The sequence below is a fragment of the Phocoena sinus genome, chromosome 2 (genome assembly GCF_008692025.1).
Source record: "Phocoena sinus isolate mPhoSin1 chromosome 2, mPhoSin1.pri, whole genome shotgun sequence".
Classification (NCBI taxonomy): domain Eukaryota; kingdom Metazoa; phylum Chordata; class Mammalia; order Artiodactyla; family Phocoenidae; genus Phocoena; species Phocoena sinus.
This window is the reverse complement of record NC_045764.1, coordinates 114,441,429-114,464,058: the sequence shown is the minus strand read 5'-3', so window position 1 is coordinate 114,464,058 and position 22,630 is coordinate 114,441,429. Positions and strand designations below refer to the sequence as shown.

The following is a 22,630-nucleotide window of genomic DNA, read 5'->3' as shown; positions in this document are numbered from 1 at the left end:
GTTTCATACCACTTTCATGAAAGTGTAATAGATGCACATATTTGATAATCATGTTAGTCCTTTTTAGAAACTGCCAGTGATTATTAGATTATTAAATCAGGAAGGATTTTCAGAACCTTTAGGTAGGTTTAAATTTTTAATCCTATTTATTTAAGGTTAATCTTTTTAAATGTATTTACATGAAGTTTGTTAGAATTGGGCTTATCAACGTTTTACTTAATGTTTTCATTTAGTAATTGACTGATTTATGAGCAATTATATATGGTCCAAATTTTATACAGCTCCAGCTTTCAATAATAGGACTATCCTCACAGTGCCTTAGCACCTGTTATGGATTTTGAGTCATCTGGCAGCCCATGGGACTTAGATAAAGAAGTACCAGGTGTCCTGCCTGTCTCCTAATTGAGACGCAGTGAAAACAATATAGACTTGGCAGCATGCTTAAAAGGATGGATTAAAGCCCAGCTTTGTCTACTCTGACAAATCACAGCTTTTCCTTCATGGTGTAGATAGTATCAACTACTAAAGAATTTCATTAATATAAAGCATCATAAAAATCATACACAATAATTGGTCATAACCTGTTGCAGATTTTCAGAATTTCTAATAACAGTACAAATAATTCCAAGATTCGTGCTATTTATTTAGGGGAATTTTATTTTTACTGCATATGAACTAGACTGCATGTTTCTTAAAGAAATTAGCTACTGTAGGAAAGAAATGGAGTATTAATTAATTTACTAGATCTTCTTTATAAAGTAAGCAATATAGTTTACTTTTATTTTATAAATGAGCAGTGCCTGTTAGTCCTTGGGATACTTAATTGCCCTGTATATTTCAGGGAAGTATGCCACTTTACTCCTGATAATAATAATTATTAGATCCTGCAGATGTAATTGCAGAATATATCTACCCATATGCTATATCTCAATAAAATTATTATTTTTCATTAAGTTTTCAAGACCCTGTGTAATCATACGGACTCAGAATGTTTGAAGATACTTCAAGGCCTTTTAGAACTAAAAAGTCAACTGTGGTTTATTTTCTCAGTTTTATTTTAGATCATGCCATGGATTTTTATTACTATACTACATATGATATTCTAGTATATAAACAAAGATTTTTGAAAAATTGCCAGTCTTAGAACTTAAGCTAGTAGTCATTGTGTTGGCCATCCTTGAGCTGACTAAAATGCCTTTTATACTTTTTTTTTTCCCATCTAAAATCCAGATCATTGAGATTGTCTGTAGAAAGAGCACTGGACTATTAAATGACCAAGGTTCTAGTCCGAACTCTACCGGTCAGCAGCTTTGTTTTTCTGAGCGAATCTTTATATTCTCCTTCCAGGCAAGGCTTATTGCTGAATAAACATTTTGCTGATTTTGCTAAGTTTCCTGACATTAACGTTTGTAGATCATTGTTGTATCCTTCCTCTAGTTCTAACTAAAATTATCACAACCAATAGGGCAAAATGTTTATTTAAATGCTAAATTGTAATGAGTTGTAATTACTTGCAACATTTATAGAATTTCTTCTGTAGGCAATTGTTATAATTTTTTAAGAAATTAATATCAATTTTCTTTTAATGTTACACCTTACATATGTATACATTGTGCTTTACTCACTTTTTCTTCTTCCGGAGAAGGTCAGCAAGATTAAGGGTAGGGGTGGAACCAGACTCTCTGAGTTCAATCCTAGGAGAGTCCCAACTGTATTTGCCCCAAAGGGCCTTGTCTCTGGGGAGCCAAAGTGAGATTAGAGGAAGGGGGCTGTCTGCATAACAGGCTCCTAATCAACTACCAAACCAACTTCTTTCATTCTATAATTTATAAACAGTCATTGAGTGCTGCTAGGCCCTGTGCTAGGTGCTAGAGATATAAAGATAAAAAGGCATGGCCTCCACCCTCAGACATTAGTCTCCCACTAGTTTATTAGGAGAACAAGCGTGAGGAATGAGGCACACTTGATGCTTAACAACTGGCTCTGGAGAGCAGGAGGAGGCCTCGATTTGTGGCATTTTTTGAGTTCTATGATGTGAAAACTCCCACCATAGCCAATTTCAAACTACCAACCATCTTACAGACTTTGTAAATATTGTAAGTAGTACTTGCAAGAAATTTTTAATAGGTAAAACTCTTTCTCTTCCTGCAATTACTGTTCTTGGAATTTTGTATACAGAGAAGGGAGATGAAATTCCTGACTGCTAAAATGGCAAAGAAACCACATTAATATGAGTGTGGGCAAGTGCTTACTAAATTAGGAATTTCAGAATGGGCCCTAAATCCTTGAGGCTATGCTGTTGAGCACAGATACAGACAGACACTTCATGCTTTGCCTTTACTTAAAAAGGAGCCAGTCGTTTTTTCTTGTTTAGGAAAGAAAATATTAAACCTGAATTTAAGAGGAAATTAGTTAAGCAATGATATGCTTTTGTTGTCTGTCTGTAATTTTCGTAACTCCTTTTTGTGAAAAATTATACTTTATATTCTTGCTATGTACAACATACATACAAACATAAACATACATACATATACACATGTACATATACTTACACACACACAAATTTCTATTTCTTTGAGACTAGTCACAAATTACATTGGACCTAAGTATTTATACAACCTCCTGGGCGTGCCATGGAATTAATGATCACAAAACTGAAAGTTATGCCTTTTCTGACAGCAGAAGCAGTTCAAAATTACATTGTATTATTAAGAATTATTGTGACGAATGAAGGGTTGTTGCTTCTTTAAAAACCAAATCTACCTTTTATCTGTTCTCCCTATACATTAGTAAAGTTGAAAAAAGTGTTTCTAATTAACTGTCTGCAGTCTCTTTTCTTCATATTGTGTTTTTTCTCATGAGCAATCAGAGTTTTCTCTTACCAGAATAAGTCAAAAGTTCCTCTTGTACATAACATAAACAAGAAATATTATCAGAGTTCTTGCACATGTACACAGGTATATTTCTTAAACTGATGATACTGAAAATTGTCCTAGTGGAGACAGCACCTGCTGTTTACAAAGACTTGAGTCAAAGGTCAAAATAACTATTTTCATCACAGATGTAGAGGGACTTTTGGTTTACTTTGTATTTATATCCTTTATCTTCAACAGCCCTATGACATAAATAGGAGCAGGTGGGGGGATCTCCATTTAACATTCAGAGAAACTGTGGCACAGAGAATTCATGCACCTCTTTCCAGGAGTGGGCTGAAACTGAACCCTAGTTTCATAACAGCTGGGCTTGACACAGTGACAGGGGGCCATTATTATTTCATATGATAAGTTTAAAATCAAAAGTAGTTAATTGAATACTGGTATTAACTTCATATTAATGAAGTACAGATTGGGTTTAAACTATTTATTTATACTATAAAAATCATTCCGTTCCCTTTTCTTATTTTTAGAATGGTAATATTCCTTCCCCCCATTTCCATTTTTGCAGAAAGTAGAAGGAAGGAGGATTAGTGGATAATTATATTGCTGTGATTGCAGCACCTGTGTGTTATTTCTTTTGATTGGCTAGTTCTGTATTAAAGATTCCTACCAGCTAAAAGTCTCCTTCATCAAATGGCTTTTTGTTAGCTAGTTTTTGGCTTGGGTTGTTTTAGATTTGCAACAAAAAACATCTTAATTCAACTTAGACTTGTACTTTAAATTTTGTTCTGAATTTGTAAGTTTATCATCATCTTTTTATCATTTCACCCATTTCAATTTATTTAATTTCAATGCCAGTGGCAACACACAGTTACAGTAGGAATATAGCTTGAGCTTATCCTGTTGTTATTAGCCATCAAGTTTGTGTATGCCACGCAATTTATAGGTACTAATAACTCTTCCCTAGAGAGCTGCCTTTTAAGGAATAAGTGTCTAACATATTATAAGGAGATATAGGAATTAACTATTTTGGACTATGGTTACCATTGCAGATGCTAACATCACTGTTTGGAACTTTATCATCATCTCAATCACAAAAAATACCTTGTTTGTGGACTCAGGACTATTGTTTAAGTACTTAGAGTTCATTATATCTCCTTAATATATGTTTTCCAAAGTAAAAAGGGAAAAGATGTAAGTACTGTAGATTGGGTTGCTTTCATATTGTTTATTTATTTATTTGACTACATCACACTTGGAAAATTAGAATATTTAGCTTTTAGAAGGTGAGTTACTGTAGTCTATAATAATTTACTAAGCTAACAGTATTTTCTGAAAATAATCCCCCAGAAGGAAACTTCAGACAGTGGGCTAATTTGTAATAACCATTGCAGTTTTTCATTTAAATTCAACCATTAATGATTGTTTTCCTTCACTCTGCCACCTATACTTGAACTTTAAAAAATTGTTTTAGAAAGCATCATTTTCTCTAATTACGTTTTTTTGCAGTTTTATTAAATACATCATGTGTTTTTATACAAAATGAATACATTATGTCTAGATAATTTTAGTTTCTATAGCTTTATATATTAGGGTTTCTTCAGAGTTTTATGAATCTCCTTTTGTATAGTGAAATAGAATTACACTTCAGAATGTATCTTTAAGAACCTAGGAGCAGGACAGGAATAAAGATGCAGACGTAGAGAATGGACTTGAGGACACAGGGAGGGGGAAGGGTAAGCTGGGACGACATGAGAGAGTGGCATTGACATATATACACTACCAAATGTAAAACGGATAGCTAGTGGGAAGCAGCGCATAGCACAGGAAGATCAGCTTGGTGCTTTGTGACCACCTAGAGGGGTGGGAGAGGGAGGGTGGGAGGGAGACAAAAGAGGGAGGGGATATGGGGATACATGTATATGTAGATCTGATTCACTTTGTTATAAAGCAGAAACTAACACACCATTGTAAAGCAATTATACTCCAATAAAGATGTTAAAAAAATAAGAAATAAATGTATCTTCTCTAGATATTCATTTCTTGCTCTAATAATCTCCTTGCTTTAGAAATATTAAATTTGCTTTCTCTCTGCCTAATTTTTGTGTAAACTCTAAATATAATAAGGTAAAGTAAAATATTTCATTTATAGGCCCTCTGAAAGTAGAGCATTTTTAAAAGCAGGTAGGTGTCTCCACCCTACTTTTCATGAAGCATTTTACCCATTCAAGTAGACTTTTAAAAACAGCTTGTTTTGATAGCAGACTGTTCTCCTGTGGGCCTTCAGCCTTTGCTTCCTGGCAGCACCTTTGGTGCGAAAAGAGAGTGATCAATTGGGAGACTATCAGTGCCAGCATGCATAGAGTGATAAGTTAACACACCACTGGGAATTTCTAGGGCCCACCAAGATACTTCACTTCTAATGTGCTAACAAGCTCATTTTTCTACCTCTTGCCTCTTCAGTTATTTTTTTTCTCAGAAGAGCTTAGAAGTTGAGTGCATCAGGCATAATGAAAAGCTCTGTAGGAGGGAGAAGCAATAACCCCATTTTTCCCTTTTCAGCCAAATAGAAAATTAGTTTCTGGTAATACACAAAGGCCAGTATTTTTTGTACAAGGGGCACTGCTGTGAATCAAAGGACTCTATTAACTGCAGAAAATTCGGCAGCTGTGAATCTCCCCCAATGAAAAAAGTACTTTCCAACAAGTTGTGAGATATGTGGTATTATTTAGATTGAACCATCAGTTTCATCCCCTTTCATTTATAACCATATACCCTCTTTTAAAAGTGTGCTATATTACTTTTCTGTGTTAACACTCAAAAACGTCTATATGATCCTTCCATAAAATCCTTTCAATATAGCATCTTGTCCTGTTGCTACCCATTTCAGGAGTAAAATTCTCTTGAAGTTCAACCCCAGAATTGAAAATAATGGATTGCCAGGAATTGGAATTAAGATTATTTCAATATTTGATACATAAAATAAATCATAGTATAAGAAGAGGTTACTCAAGTCATTTAGGTGGCAAAAGACATCACAGTCTAAGTCAAGTGCGTAATGAATACAGACTTACCTTTAACTCTTCTTTTTTTTTTTCTTTTCTCAATCAATAATCTTTTGTAAATGTAACTGGCTATGGTATCTCCCACTGAATTAACATTTTAAATTATCTTCCTCTCAAAATTTTTTCTCGGTCTTGATTGTAGACTCGGTCTACAATCTCTGGAACTAAAGGATTACAACAATTGAATTGCAATTTTAAAAAGAGAGAGAATAGTGAATTTTGAGGGTAAAATATTAAAATGGGTTTTGGGGAAAATTCAATGAATAAAGAAGAACCAATAAGCAAATTTTTATTATCCTTTACACTTAGTTAAATGTCTTAGGTAAAGCCTATCAACATAGCACACTGAGTACAGCTGGAAAACTTTTAAAAGTTGTAGAAGAAAGGTTAACTGATTTCTCAGTTCAGGAACTATACGACACGAAGTCAGCATGTGAGTTTTTCCTGATAATTGTATGTTGCTGCCTGCTGCTCTACATTTTGACAGCCATTTCCATAGTTGCTTTCGTGAACAACAGAAAAATTCTCTCTCTTTCTCGCCCTCTCTGTGCTAACAGCACAATCAGGCCTGCTGAAACAGGAAGCCTGGAGTGGGTTGTTCAAAAGCAACAACACTTCAAGGTACTGGTTGCTTGTCAATAATATCAGAGAAGAAAATGTGGTGAAAGGGAAGTACAGTATTTTTCTGTCAGTGTCAGTGCCCTGTAGATGCTTTGTTAGACGGTATGTAGGAGTCCTGTGGACTCTCTGCAAATATTCCTGCTTGTTTCAGTGTTATAATTGACTAGGTATTTTTTCCTGACATACAGATTCAGCTGTGTATTTATCTTAACTGCATGGAGTTAAGTTCGAGGATTACAGCAACAGTAGTCTTCCATTCAAAATGAGAACGATTGTTGGGAAAATGCAGGGATTTTAGAAAAAGATGATATGCAGGAATTTTTCACAATAAATTATTACAAATGAAAAACAGAATTTCAGACATAGTATTTTAAGCATTATAGTATTTATTGCGTGGCTTTTCAGAGTACATCTGCAGATCGAAGCTGATTAACAAGATAAGAGGAGCCCTAGGCTGACCTGATAGCAGTTGAATCCTTTCCCAAGTAAACTGTTGCCTTTCTTTCTTCCAACAGTTTACTATTAATTATTTTCTAATAAATGTCTTCCTGTTAAGCTGCCAGGTATAGTGATATCCTGAAGAGTAAACTTATGTTAAATGCTACATTTTTTTCTCTTTAAAAAGCTGTACTTTTAATGATATGCAAGAATAGTTAATAATTATATTTATTAAGAAGTAATGGCTTAGCAGTGATAGTAGTCCTTTTTGATGCGATCGGTTCTTTCCCAATGTATGCTGCATTTAAGTTCATCCTTAACTGAAGGAAATCAGCTATGAGGAGAGAGCGCGATATCTGCAAACGATTGTCCAGCACCATTTAGAACCAACGACATTTGAAGATTTTGCAGCACAGGTTTTTTCTCCAGCTCCCTACCATCATTTACCATCTGATGCCGGTAAGATTAAAAGCAAGTATTAGTTACTGTTCATTATTGGAACTTGAAATGCAATACCCTTTTGTTCTAAAAAACTCTTAAAATAATGGAAAACTTGCTTGAATAAACTTCCAGTCATTGAAATATAAATAGTCTTCATCATTATTTTCATATTTGGCCTTTAAATTTGATTTATACTTTCTTTTACCTAAATACAGTTCCTTTAAAAGTCAACAGTCTTCATAAAAGCACATACACTACATTTTATCTGAGCTAATGGGCAGTAACTATTGTGTTTCACGGAATCGTTACTGAAGTATCTGCAAAAGAAATACAAGTTGAGCAGGCACTCTCAACTTCAGAGGATCAAATTTTATGGCCAAGAATATTACCTTATCATCTCTGATTTTACAAATAAAGTTAACATAATTGGTCTAGATTTAGAAGTACTTAGAGTAAATTATTTTGTAATATTTAAAGATTATAAGAGGGTACTGCATTTTTACAATTAACTAATTTTGAAGAAATCAGTAAGAAAAAAAATGACTCATGGCCTTCCTATTCTGTAATTCTTTGCACTCCTTATGATTGTTTCATTTATTTTATTTTCCCTCTTTAGATCATTAAATATCAGTTCTGTTTATCTGAAGGTAAGACAAAGTGTCAAACAAAACACCCTTTGTTCTTCCCCCATTTCCTTTTTTAAAAATTAGCAAGCACTAAGCTTGTAACTCAGTTAATAAGCAAACTTAACACTGCCCTGGTTCATACTAAACATTTCAGAAATTGTCACTAAATTTCTTCCAGAAGTATACTTACTAACTTAGGTCTGCATGAAACACTAACACTGGTTCTGGGATAAAAATAACTAATAATAGAACCCTTGGTTGAAGTTAGTTACACCTTGTTGTATTGACCTTTTTGTTTCTCAGCATGAAAATGTAGTACTACTGAACTGAAATGGTGTGTCTTTGTATTTTGTAATGTGTTGCATTGTTATTGGGTATCTTAACTCATCAAATAGTTATTCTGTTGTGTGCCTCACACCATACTAGGCACCTGAAATACAAAGATGACTGTTTTAATGATGTTCAAGGGAAGCAGGAAAAGAGAATACAGTATACCTGAAGTTCATCTTAATAAGCCTTCAGATTCTCTTCATATTATATAAGTTTTCTTTATATCAAGTAGTTTAAGAGGCACAGTACTGGCCTTTACTGGCCTAATTTGCTTGCAAAAAATATTACTGTAATTCTCAATTAAAGTCGATGAAATTAAAGCTTCCATTCCTGTCACCAATTAATTGGCCATTATAAAAATAATTTTACAAAAAAACTTGGAGCCCTTTCAATTAATTATATAAAAGACCTAGCAAAGAGAAAATTATATTAGACTGGGTTGACACTATCTAAAATTACTCAGCTCGGCATAAGAAAGATGGTAAAAGAAAGATACTAAAAATAAGTTAATGAACAACAAAATAAAAACTAGTTAAGTATACCTGGACATTTCATTTTTAATAATAGAGAATATCTGATAAAATATCAGACATTATTAAAATAGACATGAATAACACTTTTGTGTACCATACATAGAGTTGAGCCATAAATTTCACAAATGAAAAATATTGATAATAAAGCCACGTTCAGACTAACTTTTCCCCTTAAATGTATAAAGGCTGTCAGTTTTCATGTTGTAGCTGTTTACTAGCTGGAGTCCTTCATATTCCTCTTCTTAATGTTCTTCTTATATTTTGCATATTATCCTGCACATTCGGCCAGATGTATAACATGGGAAGTAAGTAGTATTCTCACTTTCTGAGACATTAGGTAAAGAATGATACAGCAGCCAAGTCAAGGCTCTTTGGTTAATTTTTTTAAATTATCTTTGCCTTTAGGAACTGTTAGAAACATGCACTTGAATTTTTAAAAGGTGTTTTTAAACACTGTAAATAACTTTTCCAGTGTTACTTAATACATTTTTATGTTTTTTTGCAGACTTTAATAGTTATGAAAGATAAAAATTTTTATTAGTGGTTTTCAATTCAGCACAATAATATAAAAAGGAAATATTTACTCCTTTACAGTAGCAAAAACATTATGATATCTGAAGAATGATTTTTTATTCCCAGTCATCTCAGATTTTGATTTTCCTGTCACAAACCAACCCATAAATGTAGAAGTCCCTTTAAAGTTGTAAGTCAAAGTTGAGAGAGAAGACATGAAATAGGCCATGTAATAGCCATATGGACCTGACTTATGGTTTTCAAAAATTACATAATGTGAAGATTTTTAGGTTCATTATTACTTTTTTTTTTTTTTTTTTGCGGTACGCTGGCCTCTCAGTGTTGTGGCCTCTCCCGTTGCGGAGCACAGGCTCCGGACGCGCAGGCTCAGTGGCCATGGTTCACGGGCCTAGCCGCTCCGCGGCATGTGGGATCTTCCTGGACCGGGGCACAAACCCGTTTCGCCTGCATCGGCAGGCGGACTTTCAACCACTGTGCCACCAGGGAAGCCCCATTATTACTTTTTAACATGATGATAAAATTGATTTGCCCCATTGAGATTTAGATCATTAAATATCAGTTCTGTTTATCTGAAGGTAAGACAAAGTGTCAAACAAAACACCCTTTGTTCTTCCCCCATTTCCTTTTAACTTGTAATCGAGAATCAACCGCAATTGAGAATCAACTTTAGATATCCCATGCATACCCCATCCATATAAACTAATACTAATCAATACTAATGCAATAAATTGAAATTACAATTTAAAGGAATACCAGTACGGTAATCATATAAAGGATATAATCTGTTCTTTCTAACCAAACCTATAACATAATACTATTCAGTGGAGTAGTGGAAAAATACTGTTTTAAGTTTAGCTTAAAACTTAACTTGGCTCAAGCTTATTTAAAACCTACTTCCTGGTTAACAGTAATGTATCAACTGTGATGACACTGAAATCCAATGGGGCTTCTTCTAGATAATTTTTAGTATTATTTAAATAGATACAAAAAACATGTTTCGTATATCATAGTAGATCCATAAATTTCATAACTGTATTTTCTCAAAATGGACTGTCTGTGGCAGTAGACTGATACTTAAGGGAAATTATTTTTATCCCTAAGGTCACTGAGGGAGATATCATGATGTCACACTTTGTTGATCTTCCATAACTACATTAAAACATTATTAGATTTTTCATGTCCTTTATTTAAAAAAAAAATTACAGGAAAAAAAATCCCTTTATCTTTGTCAGGCATGTGTGTGGAAAATATCAAAAGTTTTACTGTAACCTTCTTTTTTAACATTCATGAACACCTCTCCTCCGACTCTAAACTTTAAAATGAAATTACTTCTCTTCTTGGCCAGATTATATTGGCAGTTCAAAATCTAGATATTTTTCCCTAATGTCACGTTGTCTTTTCAAATCAAGTTGTTTTTTTTCCTCCCCCTCCAATTTTTTTTTAAATAAAAGAAAAATCTAGAATGCCAACAAGAAGAAACAGGATCCTGTTTTACTGCAAGTGCACAGTAAATATTAAGTTATCTTTCTTATTAAAAATACACACATAGAACAAATGTGTGGATACCAAGGGGGAAAGGGGTGGGGTGGGAGGAATTGGGAGATTGGGATTGACATATATACACTATTGATGCTATGTATAAAATAGATAACTAATGAGAACATACTGTACGGCACAGGGAACTCTACTTAATGCACTATGGTGACCTAAATGGGAAGGAAATCCAAAAAAGAGGGGGGATATATGCACATGCATAGCTGATGCATTTTGCTGTACAGTAGAAACTCACACAACATTGTAAAGCAACTATACTCCAATAAAAATTAATTTTTAAAAAAAAGGGAAGAGGAGGAAAGGGAATGTGCAGAGCCAGACACAGCAATTTTGGAAAAAGGGAAAAGACAGCTGTTGAGGAGGAAGCCTGGTCTATCCACACCACACTTAAGAGCGGCCAGCAGTGAGGGGTGGGGACACCCTGAACAGCGCAGTGAGCCTTCGGGTCCAGCACAAATGTGTGTGCTGCCCGCAACAGAGAAAATGTATGTATAGCAAAAAAAAAATAATAAAATATATATATCATACACCCAGTTTTTTTCCAGTATTATGTCTTTTTACTATCATCAGCCATAAGTATTTTTCAATGCCTATTATGTAGCATATCTAGAATTACAGCTAATACTCTATTAGTTGAACTAGTATGTACCTCTCTTTGGATTTGTTTCTCTACAAATTTAGAGATTTTAGTATCAATACTTTAAAAATTAAAGGGGTGATTGGTATTTGACTCCCTCTATATATGCACATGTATATACATATATACACACACATATGCATATACATGTACAGTTGACCCTTGAACAACATGGGTTTGAACTGCACAGGTCTACTTAAACATGCATTTTTTTTTCAACAGTATATATTACAGTACTACACAATTTGAGATTGGTTGAATCCCTGGATGCGGAACCATAGACACAGAGGAACCAGAACCATAGGGAGGAACTGCATGTATAGAGGGCTGACTATAAGTTATAGGCACATTATATAGAGGGTTGGCGCCCCTAGCCCCTACATTCAAGGGTCCACTGTATACATACATAAATATACGTATACATACATACCACTTTGCATAATTACCTTTAGAAAACGTATAGGTTCCTATCTAAGTAAATCTTCTAAAAATTAGTAATAAGATTCAAATATTTCTATGCCATCAAAATAAGAGATAATCTAACAGTGATTTTGAAGACCTAGAGTAGTGTCTAATCTTCCTTAATTCTAACCTCAGTTTTGCTGTTAATTCACAAAATCTGTATTGCCACATGTAGATGAGATAGTATTATGATTGTAAGGCCCATCTCTTTGAATCTTTGAATGGAATGAATCATCAAAATTTAGGCATTAAACTTGTCTCCTTTTCCCAGGCTTTGAAATGATCTGGAAGAAAAGATTGTAGCTCTTCAGAAGATAGTTATTTTATATATATCCTAAATATTATTTGTAAGTGCCAGTAGAAAATGTTTCCTTCAACATATAACATAAGCTATAAGTTTGTTTACTGTGTTTTTAAAAACAAATGTTTTTAAAAATAATCATATTTATTTATCACTAGGTTAGCCTGAAATTATAAGCAGCCAAATGTGTTCTCTTTTCAGTATTTTAAACTTAGAAATTTGGCTTGTATGTTGTTGACCAAGAAGCAAATAATATTAATCTTAAATAAAGTCCATTAACCTTTTATAACAATAATTACTAGGTTCAGTTTTCATATAGAGCATTCATTCAGATGTAAAATTTGTGTAATGAAAATAATAATTGAGTGATTACTGAGTGCCAGGCAGTGTGCTAAGTACTATACATGCATCCTCTCACTGAATCTCCATGGCAATTCTATGAGACAAAAACAAAAAGCCTTACCAACAGTCACTTGGTAAAGTCCGAATCTGACTTCAGAGCACTTGAAGTATTATAATTACTCATTTAGTCTAAATATTTTCAGTCCCTTCTTGATATTGAGAGAGGAGAGAAATTGCCCAGTAACCTGTCATATTTGCAAATTAGAAGTTGTTAAAATTTTTTATTTTGAAGGCTCTACTTTTCCACCCATTGAAAAATCATTTTTTATTATTTATTTATTTTTAGTATAGTTTTAAGGTTGCCGTGGGAGAGGTATGGGCTTTGGAATCAGACTGATCTGGATTTAAATCCTAGCTCTGCTATTTCTTATCTGCATGAACTCAAATGAATTAATCTATCCTAAACCCAGTTTTCCCGTTTGTAAGGAGATAAAATATGACAAGCTTAGACCGATATGTTCTAAGTCTACAGCAATGGTAGTTCTTGAATATCTTGAAACCTCATGTTTGCCTGCGTTTCTGTACTGTTTTATTTTAAATTATGTGTTACTTTATGACACTCAGTGGTGCGTCCACACCAATCTTAATCACTTACCAACTCCTTTAACAATATTAAGGCAGTAAGATTATTTGGGTAATCTGTCCTTTAATGTAAGGTTATGTTTTATAGGGATATTAACATAAAAGTGGATATTCTTTATTTTCCCCCAAACTAAACAGTTACGTTGAGTTCTCCACATTTTAACAACTGATGTTTTCTAAGTGGTCATTTTCTTCAAAAATATTTCTAGTTTCTATTCCTTCTTTTCTAATCCTCATCTTTTTTGATCTAAAGTCTATTAATGTTTGCTCTTATCGTAGTTTTATTATATAGGTACACTTATTGTATACCTGCTGTGTTCCAGGATCTTTGCATATGTAGGCATTCATTCCCCACAACCTTGCAAAATAACTAGTATTGTCTTTGTTTTACAAATAAGACAACTGTCTCCGGTTAGTTTGCCCAATATCCAGCATCTAGTAACATGACAAACTTGTCATGGGTCTTTCTAACCCATGCTCTTTCTAAGATGACGCTGCCTCTTATTTCAATGTTAATTAGAATTGCTTTCAAAGTCACAATATTTTTAAAGGCTATATTTAGTAGGTCCAGTAACTTTAGCAGTTTTAAAGTGGTCATACCTGTCAGCAAGCAGTATAACCAAAGCCACAATAAATAACAATGCATTGGGTTCCCTTTTACAATCTTTATAGATCCTCAAAGTCATATTCATCATGTTATTTGTAATAATAGCTCATTGTAATCAGTGTACAACATATGAATCAGTTTATTATTCCATCAAGGTACAGACAACAGTCTGTGTACTGTAAAAATGTTATTAATAGATACTATACGTGAAACATAGGAGCCTATACTTTTTAAACTTTATACTTGAGAGGATATATTATCAATAGAAATAAATAAATCAATATTCTTTATGACTCAGGTGATATAAATCAATACTTAGACAGAATAGGATGTGAAATGAAGTATAAGTATCACATTATTCTTTAAATCTAAAGTTGAGATCTATCCACCATAAATTATTTATAGAGTTTGGGTATGCTGAGTATTTATCACAAACATCATTAGCTAAAACATGAGGCGGTACTGTATACCACACACACTAAACATTAGCCTGATTTGACTCAGTTGCGTGAAAGGGGGTTTCACCTTGAAGGCAGTAGGGGAGACATAGAGGAATTGCTGTTTTTGAGGAAAATATTCTTTGAATTTGGCGTACTCTAAAGCAGTGTTCTGTAATAAAACTTTCTGTGATGATGGCAATGTTCTGTATCTGCGCTGTCCAGTATGGTTGCCACTAACCACATGTGACTGCTAAACAATCTAAATGTGGCCAGTGCACCAAGGAGCCAAATTTTTAATTTTTATTTAATTTTATTTTTTGCATTTATTTATAATTTTGTTGCATTTATTTATAATTTTAATTTAATTAACTGTGATGTGGCTATGGCTACCACGTTGGACAGTACAGCCCTAGAGATTTTATGACTGAGTGGTTAGCATAACATGCCACCAGTACAATGAACACTTTAAAAGGTAGATGTTTAAAGAATCTCTCATAGACTTTTTTTTCTTTTCTTTTTTTCCTGTTTGAACTTGTTTTGTTAGTGGGTAAGTATAACATTTGAATTTACAAAGCATTTGTCCATTGTGAAACCTCATCACCCTAATGCATTGCATGCCCAATTGTGTTTCATAATAAAAACCTGATTACTGTCTTCTCTACTCCTCTGTTAACACCTGTAAGATTCTGCACTTTGTCGCTCATATCTGTTATCTATCTTCTCTTTTGTTTTCTCACTTCTGCTCGCTACTCCATTTCTTCATTCACAACAAAGAAAGAAATGCAGTGATAGTTCTCTTCCTCCCAAAACCTCCACTAGAAAACATTGGCCATCTCAAGGTAAACAGCCATGGGAAGGCCTCTCATGACTGGCCGGGAATAGTATGCATTACCAGCAAAGCATGAGCTACTGCTCTTCACCTTCCTTCTGCCATCCACCTGCAGTGCTTCCCTAAAAAGGTCCGTGGATTCATATTCTCCTCTAGGTTTTCCAGTATGGGCCCAGTATGAACCAACTCAGATCTTCAGGAAGAGTAAAGGTGGACAGAAATATATGTCCTTCTTGTATTTTGAAGGTCAACCTCATTTCAATTAGAAAAGAGAATGTTGGAGAGGTTACTTTAAAAAGGAGGGCAATTTACCTGGATTAGGATTATTGATAAAATGTTTTTTCCTTGACAGTGTATGTTTGTTCTTAAGTATAATATTTGGCCTTAAAACCTTTTAAGTGTTCTACAGAGATACATTCTTAATTTCCTAAGACATCTCAGTAGGATCTGTACCCCTTATTGAACAGTTTTATGTTTCCTTATAAATATTCATAACTTCAGTTTAAGCACAAATGTTTCATTATATGGAAATAGTCGTATAAGTATTCCCAAGCTCGAAGTGTCAGTGTGGTGCTATGCTGGCTAACAAATATGCCAAAAGTTTCCCTACAGAGTTCGGAGCTGTGTAAGTTTAAGCCTGCAACCTGTGTGACATGTCTTTGTTTGTGACACTCGTAAAGATAATTTTTATGTACATAGTAAAGATAATTTTTATGTACATAAGACCAAGGAAATCTGGATTAAAATGCCTCAAAATATACAGAATTTTTTAAAAATTTGTTATTGTGTTATATTTTCAGATTTTTCTGGAAGGGTTTTTAATTTTTAATGTAATTTCTTATTCATGAAATATTTAAGAGCCTATGGTGTGCAAAGTTCTGTAGTATTGCTGTGAATTAGAGAATCATAACTCAGACATAAAGTACAAAGGTGAAGAACTACTTTGTAAATAAATGATATGAACAATTTTCCAATTTCAACTTGTTTTGCTTCTTTCAAATTTTTATATCTTACTAAATTCTACTGGTTATCTACTTGCTATGACTGGATACTGTAACTGCAAAAGTTTAAGAAAACAAAAGCATTACTTGTCAATTCTAAGTTGAGACACTTTGAGAGATCAGTTTGTCTTTTTTGACTGACTTTCAGATAAGAGTTCTTGTCCTCTTCCTTCCCCAGGGAATTTATCTTGCTCCTCCTTAAAAGCATATTTAACTACCTAGCATGTATAATGGTCTCACACTGCTAAGTTCCTTTTTGGAAACGTTTGGTGCTGTTTTGTTTTCAAGTTTGAGCAATGAAGGCCCTTTTCTTGATTATACCCTGTACCCTAGAGATAGGAATTGGTCCTTCTCACCTGCTTCTTAAGCCCTTACGTGCATGCTAATGGTGCTTTGGATCCCTGTCCTTTCTGTCCCAAAGATTTTGCTTCCCATTGCTTTTTCTGGGGAGCTCTCTGGTTGGTTCTGGCTCTGGAAATAATGATTGGTGCTTTCTTGCTAATATGATGACATGAGCCACCAGATCACTGTCATAACAAGCAAGTTTGGGGCTTGCTCTTTCCTCTCAAAAGACCTCACTAAGGGTTGGGATCCATGCTGCAGATCTGTAGCAGAAAAGTTATTTCTTACAGGATGGGTGGCTGGATGACTTGCACTAATGCTCTTGCTGTTTCCCACAGGCTCCTACCCAGAGATTCTACCCAGTGAAACTCCCACAGCAACGCAGGTAGACGGGGCTGACCTGGCCTCACCAATGTCTCCTCGAACTAGCAAAAGCCGCATGTCCATGAAGCTGCGTCGTTCCTCTGGCTCAGCCAATAAATCCTAAGGAGACAGCAGCCCAGCAGTGATCAGCAGTAGCCACCTTAGCTTGAACATAGCGTTAACCCTTTCAGGCTTCGTGTTTACCATAACATGCATGTTCCTTCCTGAACATTTATTTTAGAAAACACTGGATTTAAATAACTTGTAACTTAGTATTTTAGATTTGGGTTGTTTATTCGGTTGGTTTTCCCCCCACACTCCAAGCTGCCGTATGGGGGGTGGGGGGGAGTTTTATTCTACACCCTTTACCTTCCCTAGATAATTATGTCTAAGTAGTTTTACTTTTAATTTCGTAATTAACTTTGAGCCAAAATATAATTGGACAGATAGTCTCATTATTTTATTTATCGTGCCCCATTACAACTTTATGGCTCAGTAAATTTATAATTTTTTTAATAAATGTACATCTTTAAATTTAAGCATTTGTAAAGTTGTAGTAATAGTTGCAAATCTGTTAATACACAGGATGTGTATGGATTATTTATATTATCAAAATAAACCACCTAAAATAAATGGTCTTTTAGTATCTCAAGTTCCAGCTGAAATAATTTTAGCATTAACTTTTTCTTCCCAAAGCAATGTCTCATTTCTTTACTGTGCAGGTGATGCCATGACATATCTAAAAACCAGAAAAATCACTGTGCTGAACTTTGATTCATGTTTAGCTTCCAAATATTTTTCTAATGTTTTGCTTTTTAAATGGTATCACTGTTAAATGCCATTTCTGTTTTGAGATTGTGGCCCCTTATTGGCTGCTGGATCCTGGTATATCTATGTTCTTTCTTAAGTACCAAAAAGGGAGGAATGGGGTGGGGCGGGTAGGAAAAGAGAAAAGAGGGAGAAAACTTTTCTGACATAAATGTGTGGCTTAAATTATGTGTATTATTGTCAAAGAAAAGGGGACATGACCCAGGAGTCTAAATTAATCTAATATTGTTAATACTGAACTTGCACGTGTGGGTTGGTGTACCTTCCACCCTCCAGAAGTATTTTCCTACAGTAGATAAGCTGCTCACATTTTGTTTTGAACGGGCATCTCCTAAGGAAATGTAGCATGACATTGGTACTAACTGCATGTGTAAATACATCATACTGGCAAACTATAAAATATAAATTATGTATCATCATTCATGTAGTATCTACAAATTTGTAACAGTGGAAAAAAGATGGTATTTAATAATACAATAAAAATATTCTTATCATTTCGTGTCCATGAGTGTTGATTTGTCTTCTGTATTTTGTCTTCTGTATTTTTTCAGACTTAAGCAGGGCTGTATGATTAATGGAGAGATATAAAGCATAAACCTAGGTTATCTTAGCTCACCATGAAAAATGAATTTTAATTCCCTTCTCAGGATATACCCCACCTTATTTCTCAGAGATCCTACCACAGTCATTAAAACTACAGGAAAATTTTCACCTTCATAAGAGCTCGCAGAAACTTCCCCCAATGCACTTGGTTAAAGCATCAATTTATCTCACCCTCATGCTTTGATTTGTTAAATTTTACTTTTTTTTTTTTTTTTTGGTAATATACATTCAGGAACAAAACTTTTTACAGACAGTTTCTATAGCAGGCTTTCAGAGTTCCTGTGCGCTTAAATTTTGGATTGCCTTATAAATAAAAACAAATCCCTATGAAACTGTAGAAAATAAACTTTAAAAGTCCCGTGAAAGCTTATATAAAGGATAAACATGGATAGAGACAGTCCCTGGGAAAAAGATTAAACAATATAGACAGTTTCCCACAACCAAGGTGAAGAATTGCAGAAAAGATAAAGTAACTATTTACACATTTCTATAGTGCTTTCATTTTTTAAAAAAATAAACAGCTAAAGGTTTGGTGATACGTAACAAAATGGAGTGAAAATACCAACTTAAAAATACCGAAGTTGATTAGCACAGTTAACGTTTTATTCATCTTCAGATAAACTATTCACTAGCTTTTTGAAAAAGAAGAAATTTTAAATATATTTCCTGTTGACATTTTTGGGTGGTAAAGTATCTTTAATATTTAAAGAACAGTACATATTCTTTGCCTTTTGGAGCTCAGTCTATGCAGCCATACTTCATAGTATATATACTATATAAGGAAATTTTCCCATTTTATTTCTGCACCATTACATTCATTTACAAAATATAATTTCTCCTGTCTGTATTCTGTCTAAATGGGTCACTAAGATTATAAAGCAGGATACTGGCTTTGGGGAGATAAGAAGTGAGGCTTTTAAAAATAGGCTGTGTTCAATGGGATTCTTAAGACAAACACAGAACACAACAAAGCACCAGCTATGTACATTTATTTGGTGGTAAGCATCTTACAAATATGGGCTATCTGTCAAGCAATATTCAGCCAGTGTCCCAAACTGGCTATTCGGGCATAGGTACAGAATGTATGCTAAGTATGGTAATACAAAAAAAATCAAAACCAGGTTGCAGCTGAAAAGAAAATATTGAATATTGAATGAATTGCCATTCATTTCCATAGCGGATTAGAAGTATTAACATCTTCCTTAAGCTGAACATAGTGTCGTATATAATACACATTATGATTACAACAGAAGCGTTAAACAATTTGGATGAAACCCTACTAAAACAGTCAAACTTCAGGAAATGAGTTCTGTGTTTCCCAAAAGCTATTTAAAGAAAGGTTTAAAGTATCTTCCTGAATACTGCACACGAGAGCTAGAGGTGAGAATTTGGGGGGTGTCTCAACTCCTTCCAGTAAAGAGGTGCTATTCCCCACCTCCAAACACTAGCTTAAGAGTGGACTTAATAATTGAGAAAAGGAAAGTTTACAAGGAGATTTCTCATATCACCCAAAAGCGCGCAAACATCTTAACATTTCCTGCCCACAGACACAGGTCTTGTATTTCCCACCCACCCGACGTAAGTTTGGCACCAATCACATAACTTTTAATTCACAGAATATACAATGCAAGATATCTGACCCTATTGAGACAGAAACTACACAGGCGCCTGCGATGACAAGAGGAAGAAGAGAAAAAAAAAAAAACTACCACTTTTGGTAGCTAGAATCCTTTGTAGATAGAGACATGCACGCATTCACTGCGACTTTCCATAGGAATTACAAGTCATATAGGATTCATTGGGGTCTCCAGAGTTTGGTGGGAGCAGGGGAATCCTATTTTCGTGGGGAAAGTGAGAAGGGATTTAAAGCTGATCATTCTTGACCGAGAACGGTTATACCATATACATACCTGCTCTAGAGAGGGATTTTACATTTCGCTGCCCGCTCCTCTGGCAGCACATTGACTACTGGGAGTTTTAGGAGAGAAAATAAAGGAAGTAAAGAGGGTAAACTTGCAAGTTGAAGAAAGCCCCACAGAAATTCCCATGATCTGTTTGCTCCAAGGCCACCCTCAATCCTCTTCGTCTTTCGCCCTCAACAGCCCGGCCGCAATGGCATCTGCAGCAGCAGTACCTGGCGACTTTCTGAGGGGTGGCACTTATTGATGTGCCGGGTCAGGCCTGGGGAGCTAAAAAAAGTGGACGGGCAGTGCTTGCATGAAAAAATTTGCTGAGCACTCCCGTCGGACGCCCCTCCTGGGCCCGGTGCTTCGGGAGGCGCCCCGGCCAGAGCGGGCAGGAGCAGCTCCTCGCGGACCGCATGCCACAGCCGGTGCTTGTCCCTGATGTCTGCCGACGGGAAGTGCGCCCCGCACAGCGGGCAAGCGAAGGCGAGTGGGGCGGCGCGCTCGGAGCCAAAGCCCGGGGCAAGCGCGCGGGCCGAGCCCGCCTCGTGAGTGGCCAGGTGCTTGCGCAGATAGGCTTGGCGACGGAACTTTTTGTGGCAATATGGGCACACGAAGATCTCGGGTCCCCCGGCAGCACTGACCCCGCCCGGCTCAGGCACCCGGCGCCCCAACACCCCCGCCGTATAAGGGACCTGAGGCAGCGAAGGATCGGGGTGGGACAACACCTGGAGGCCTTGTGATGGGGCGCTGTCCCGGTGCTGCTCCGTCCCGGAGCTGTCCCCGGCCTGCGGGTGCTGATCCGCAGTTCTCTCTGCCCGGTTGTTCTCCTTCCCCTCCGCCAGGAAGGATGCAACAGCCCCGGAATCCGGGGAGGACGAGGTCGACGAAGGCGGCAGCTTCCCGTCGGCTGAGGAGACTGTGGCGGCATTGGCCGCTGCGGGACGCGGCTTGTGCCAGCGGCGATGAGAGGCAAGGTTCGCAGGGCAGCTGAAGACCTTGTCGCACTCGGGACAGCGGTACTCGACGCGCACGATGCGGGAGCAGCGGTGCTGAGCCAGCGCGAAGGGGTCTGCGTACTGCTCCTTGCACAGCTGGCAGATGAACTCCCCCAGCGGCGTGCGGCTGCCCCCCAGGCCCCGGGACGGCGCTCCGGGCTCCTCCTCCTTGATCTTCAGGCCCAGCACAGGGGACGTGGTGACTTCATCAGTGAAGCTCAACTTCCTCATGGCTTTTGGCTTCTTGACTCCGGCGGCCGCGGGCCCAGACGTGCAGCCCGGAGGTGCCTTGGCGCAGCGCTCGCCGCCGGTGGCCCGCTTCAGGCCGTGCAGGGAGGCCGAGAGAGGCGCGGGGTCCGGATGGAGCGCGGGGTCTGGGAACGGTGCCCGGAGCGGCAGCAGGAACTGCTCCCGCGAGGTCGGTGCTGCTGTTGGCGCCACCGAGCAGGAGAAAGCGGCCACGGTGGCGGTGCCCCCGGGGAAGGACTCAGCGGAGACGGGCGAGCTGAGGCAGCGCTCCAAGAACGCCCGGCGCAGCTCCGCGCCCGCCGGCTTCGTGGGGCTGGGGCTGGGCCCGGGACCCTCCCGGCCATCCGCCCTCCACTCCGCGCCTTCCCTCCCGCCCACCGCTGGGCTCACCCCAGCCGCCCTACAGGACGACCCCGACAGCTCGCGGGTCGCTTCCTCCTCCGGGGTTGGGGGTCCCGCCCTCTCCGCACCGGGCTGAGGGGCACTGGAAGCCTCCTCGGGGAAGGGCGGCGCCCCCTGGGGCCCCAGCAGGGGGAAGACCCGCTCTGCTAGGCGCACTCGGTACGAGCCACCTGTCCGTTTTGTTCGCTTTACCAGGAAGCCCCGAGGCATGGTGGAGTCGGAGCGCTCGGGGGCAAGGAGTAACCGGGGCGCCGCGGGGTCTGATAGCGGGCGAGCACCGCTGCTGCCCGAGCTTCGCCGCCGCAGGCATGTGTCCACCGCCTTTATAGCTGAGACGCGGGCCGGGGGACCGCCGGGTCGCCCTCGGCCGGACCAGCCAATCAGGAGTGGGAGCGGCCGCGGGGGGGGTGGGGCTTTCTCGGGGCTGGGCTCGCGGGGGGCCCGGAGGCGGGCGGCGGAGGCGCGGGCCCCCGCGCCCGGCTTAGCTGCTGCCTGCAGCCGCCTCCTCCCTGCCGCCCACCAGGCGAAGACGCCCGAAGGTAAGGTGCGGAGTGTGAGGAAGCACAGCACGCCGTGCCTCAGCGGCCTCCAGGGGCCGTCTGGGGTGCCGGGCGGAGAGGCCACCTCTCAGCACCCTCCTTGCGGGCCCGGGACCCTGCTGC

The 22,630-nt window shown here is 37.9% G+C and overlaps 2 protein-coding genes across 9 annotated transcripts in view; one reads left to right on the top strand and one right to left on the bottom strand.

Moving 5' to 3' along the window:
- Positions 1-18,306, top strand: part of RALGAPA1 (Ral GTPase activating protein catalytic subunit alpha 1) — a 220,641-nt gene extending 202,335 nt beyond the window's left edge. For 2 of the 8 annotated variants that reach the window (XM_032622551.1, XM_032622544.1), the window contains exons 39-41: positions 7,335-7,459; positions 14,994-14,996; positions 16,960-18,306. In XM_032622551.1, the coding sequence (XP_032478442.1) occupies positions 7,335-7,459; positions 14,994-14,996; positions 16,960-17,108 (277 nt within the window). In that variant the 3' untranslated portion in view covers positions 17,109-18,306. Of the gene's footprint in view, positions 1-7,334; positions 7,460-8,057; positions 8,089-10,008; positions 10,040-10,915; positions 10,972-14,993; positions 14,997-16,959 lie in introns of all 8 variants that reach the window. The other 6 variants (XM_032622552.1, XM_032622546.1, XR_004348438.1 and 3 more) reach the window with 5 other exon arrangements.
- Positions 18,307-20,510: 2,204 nt separating this feature from the next.
- Positions 20,511-22,178, bottom strand: INSM2 (INSM transcriptional repressor 2). The gene has a single exon (XM_032624488.1). The coding sequence runs from the start codon at positions 22,176-22,178 to the stop codon at positions 20,511-20,513; it is 1,668 nt and encodes a 555-aa protein (XP_032480379.1).
- Between the last annotated feature and the right edge of the window lie 452 nt (positions 22,179-22,630).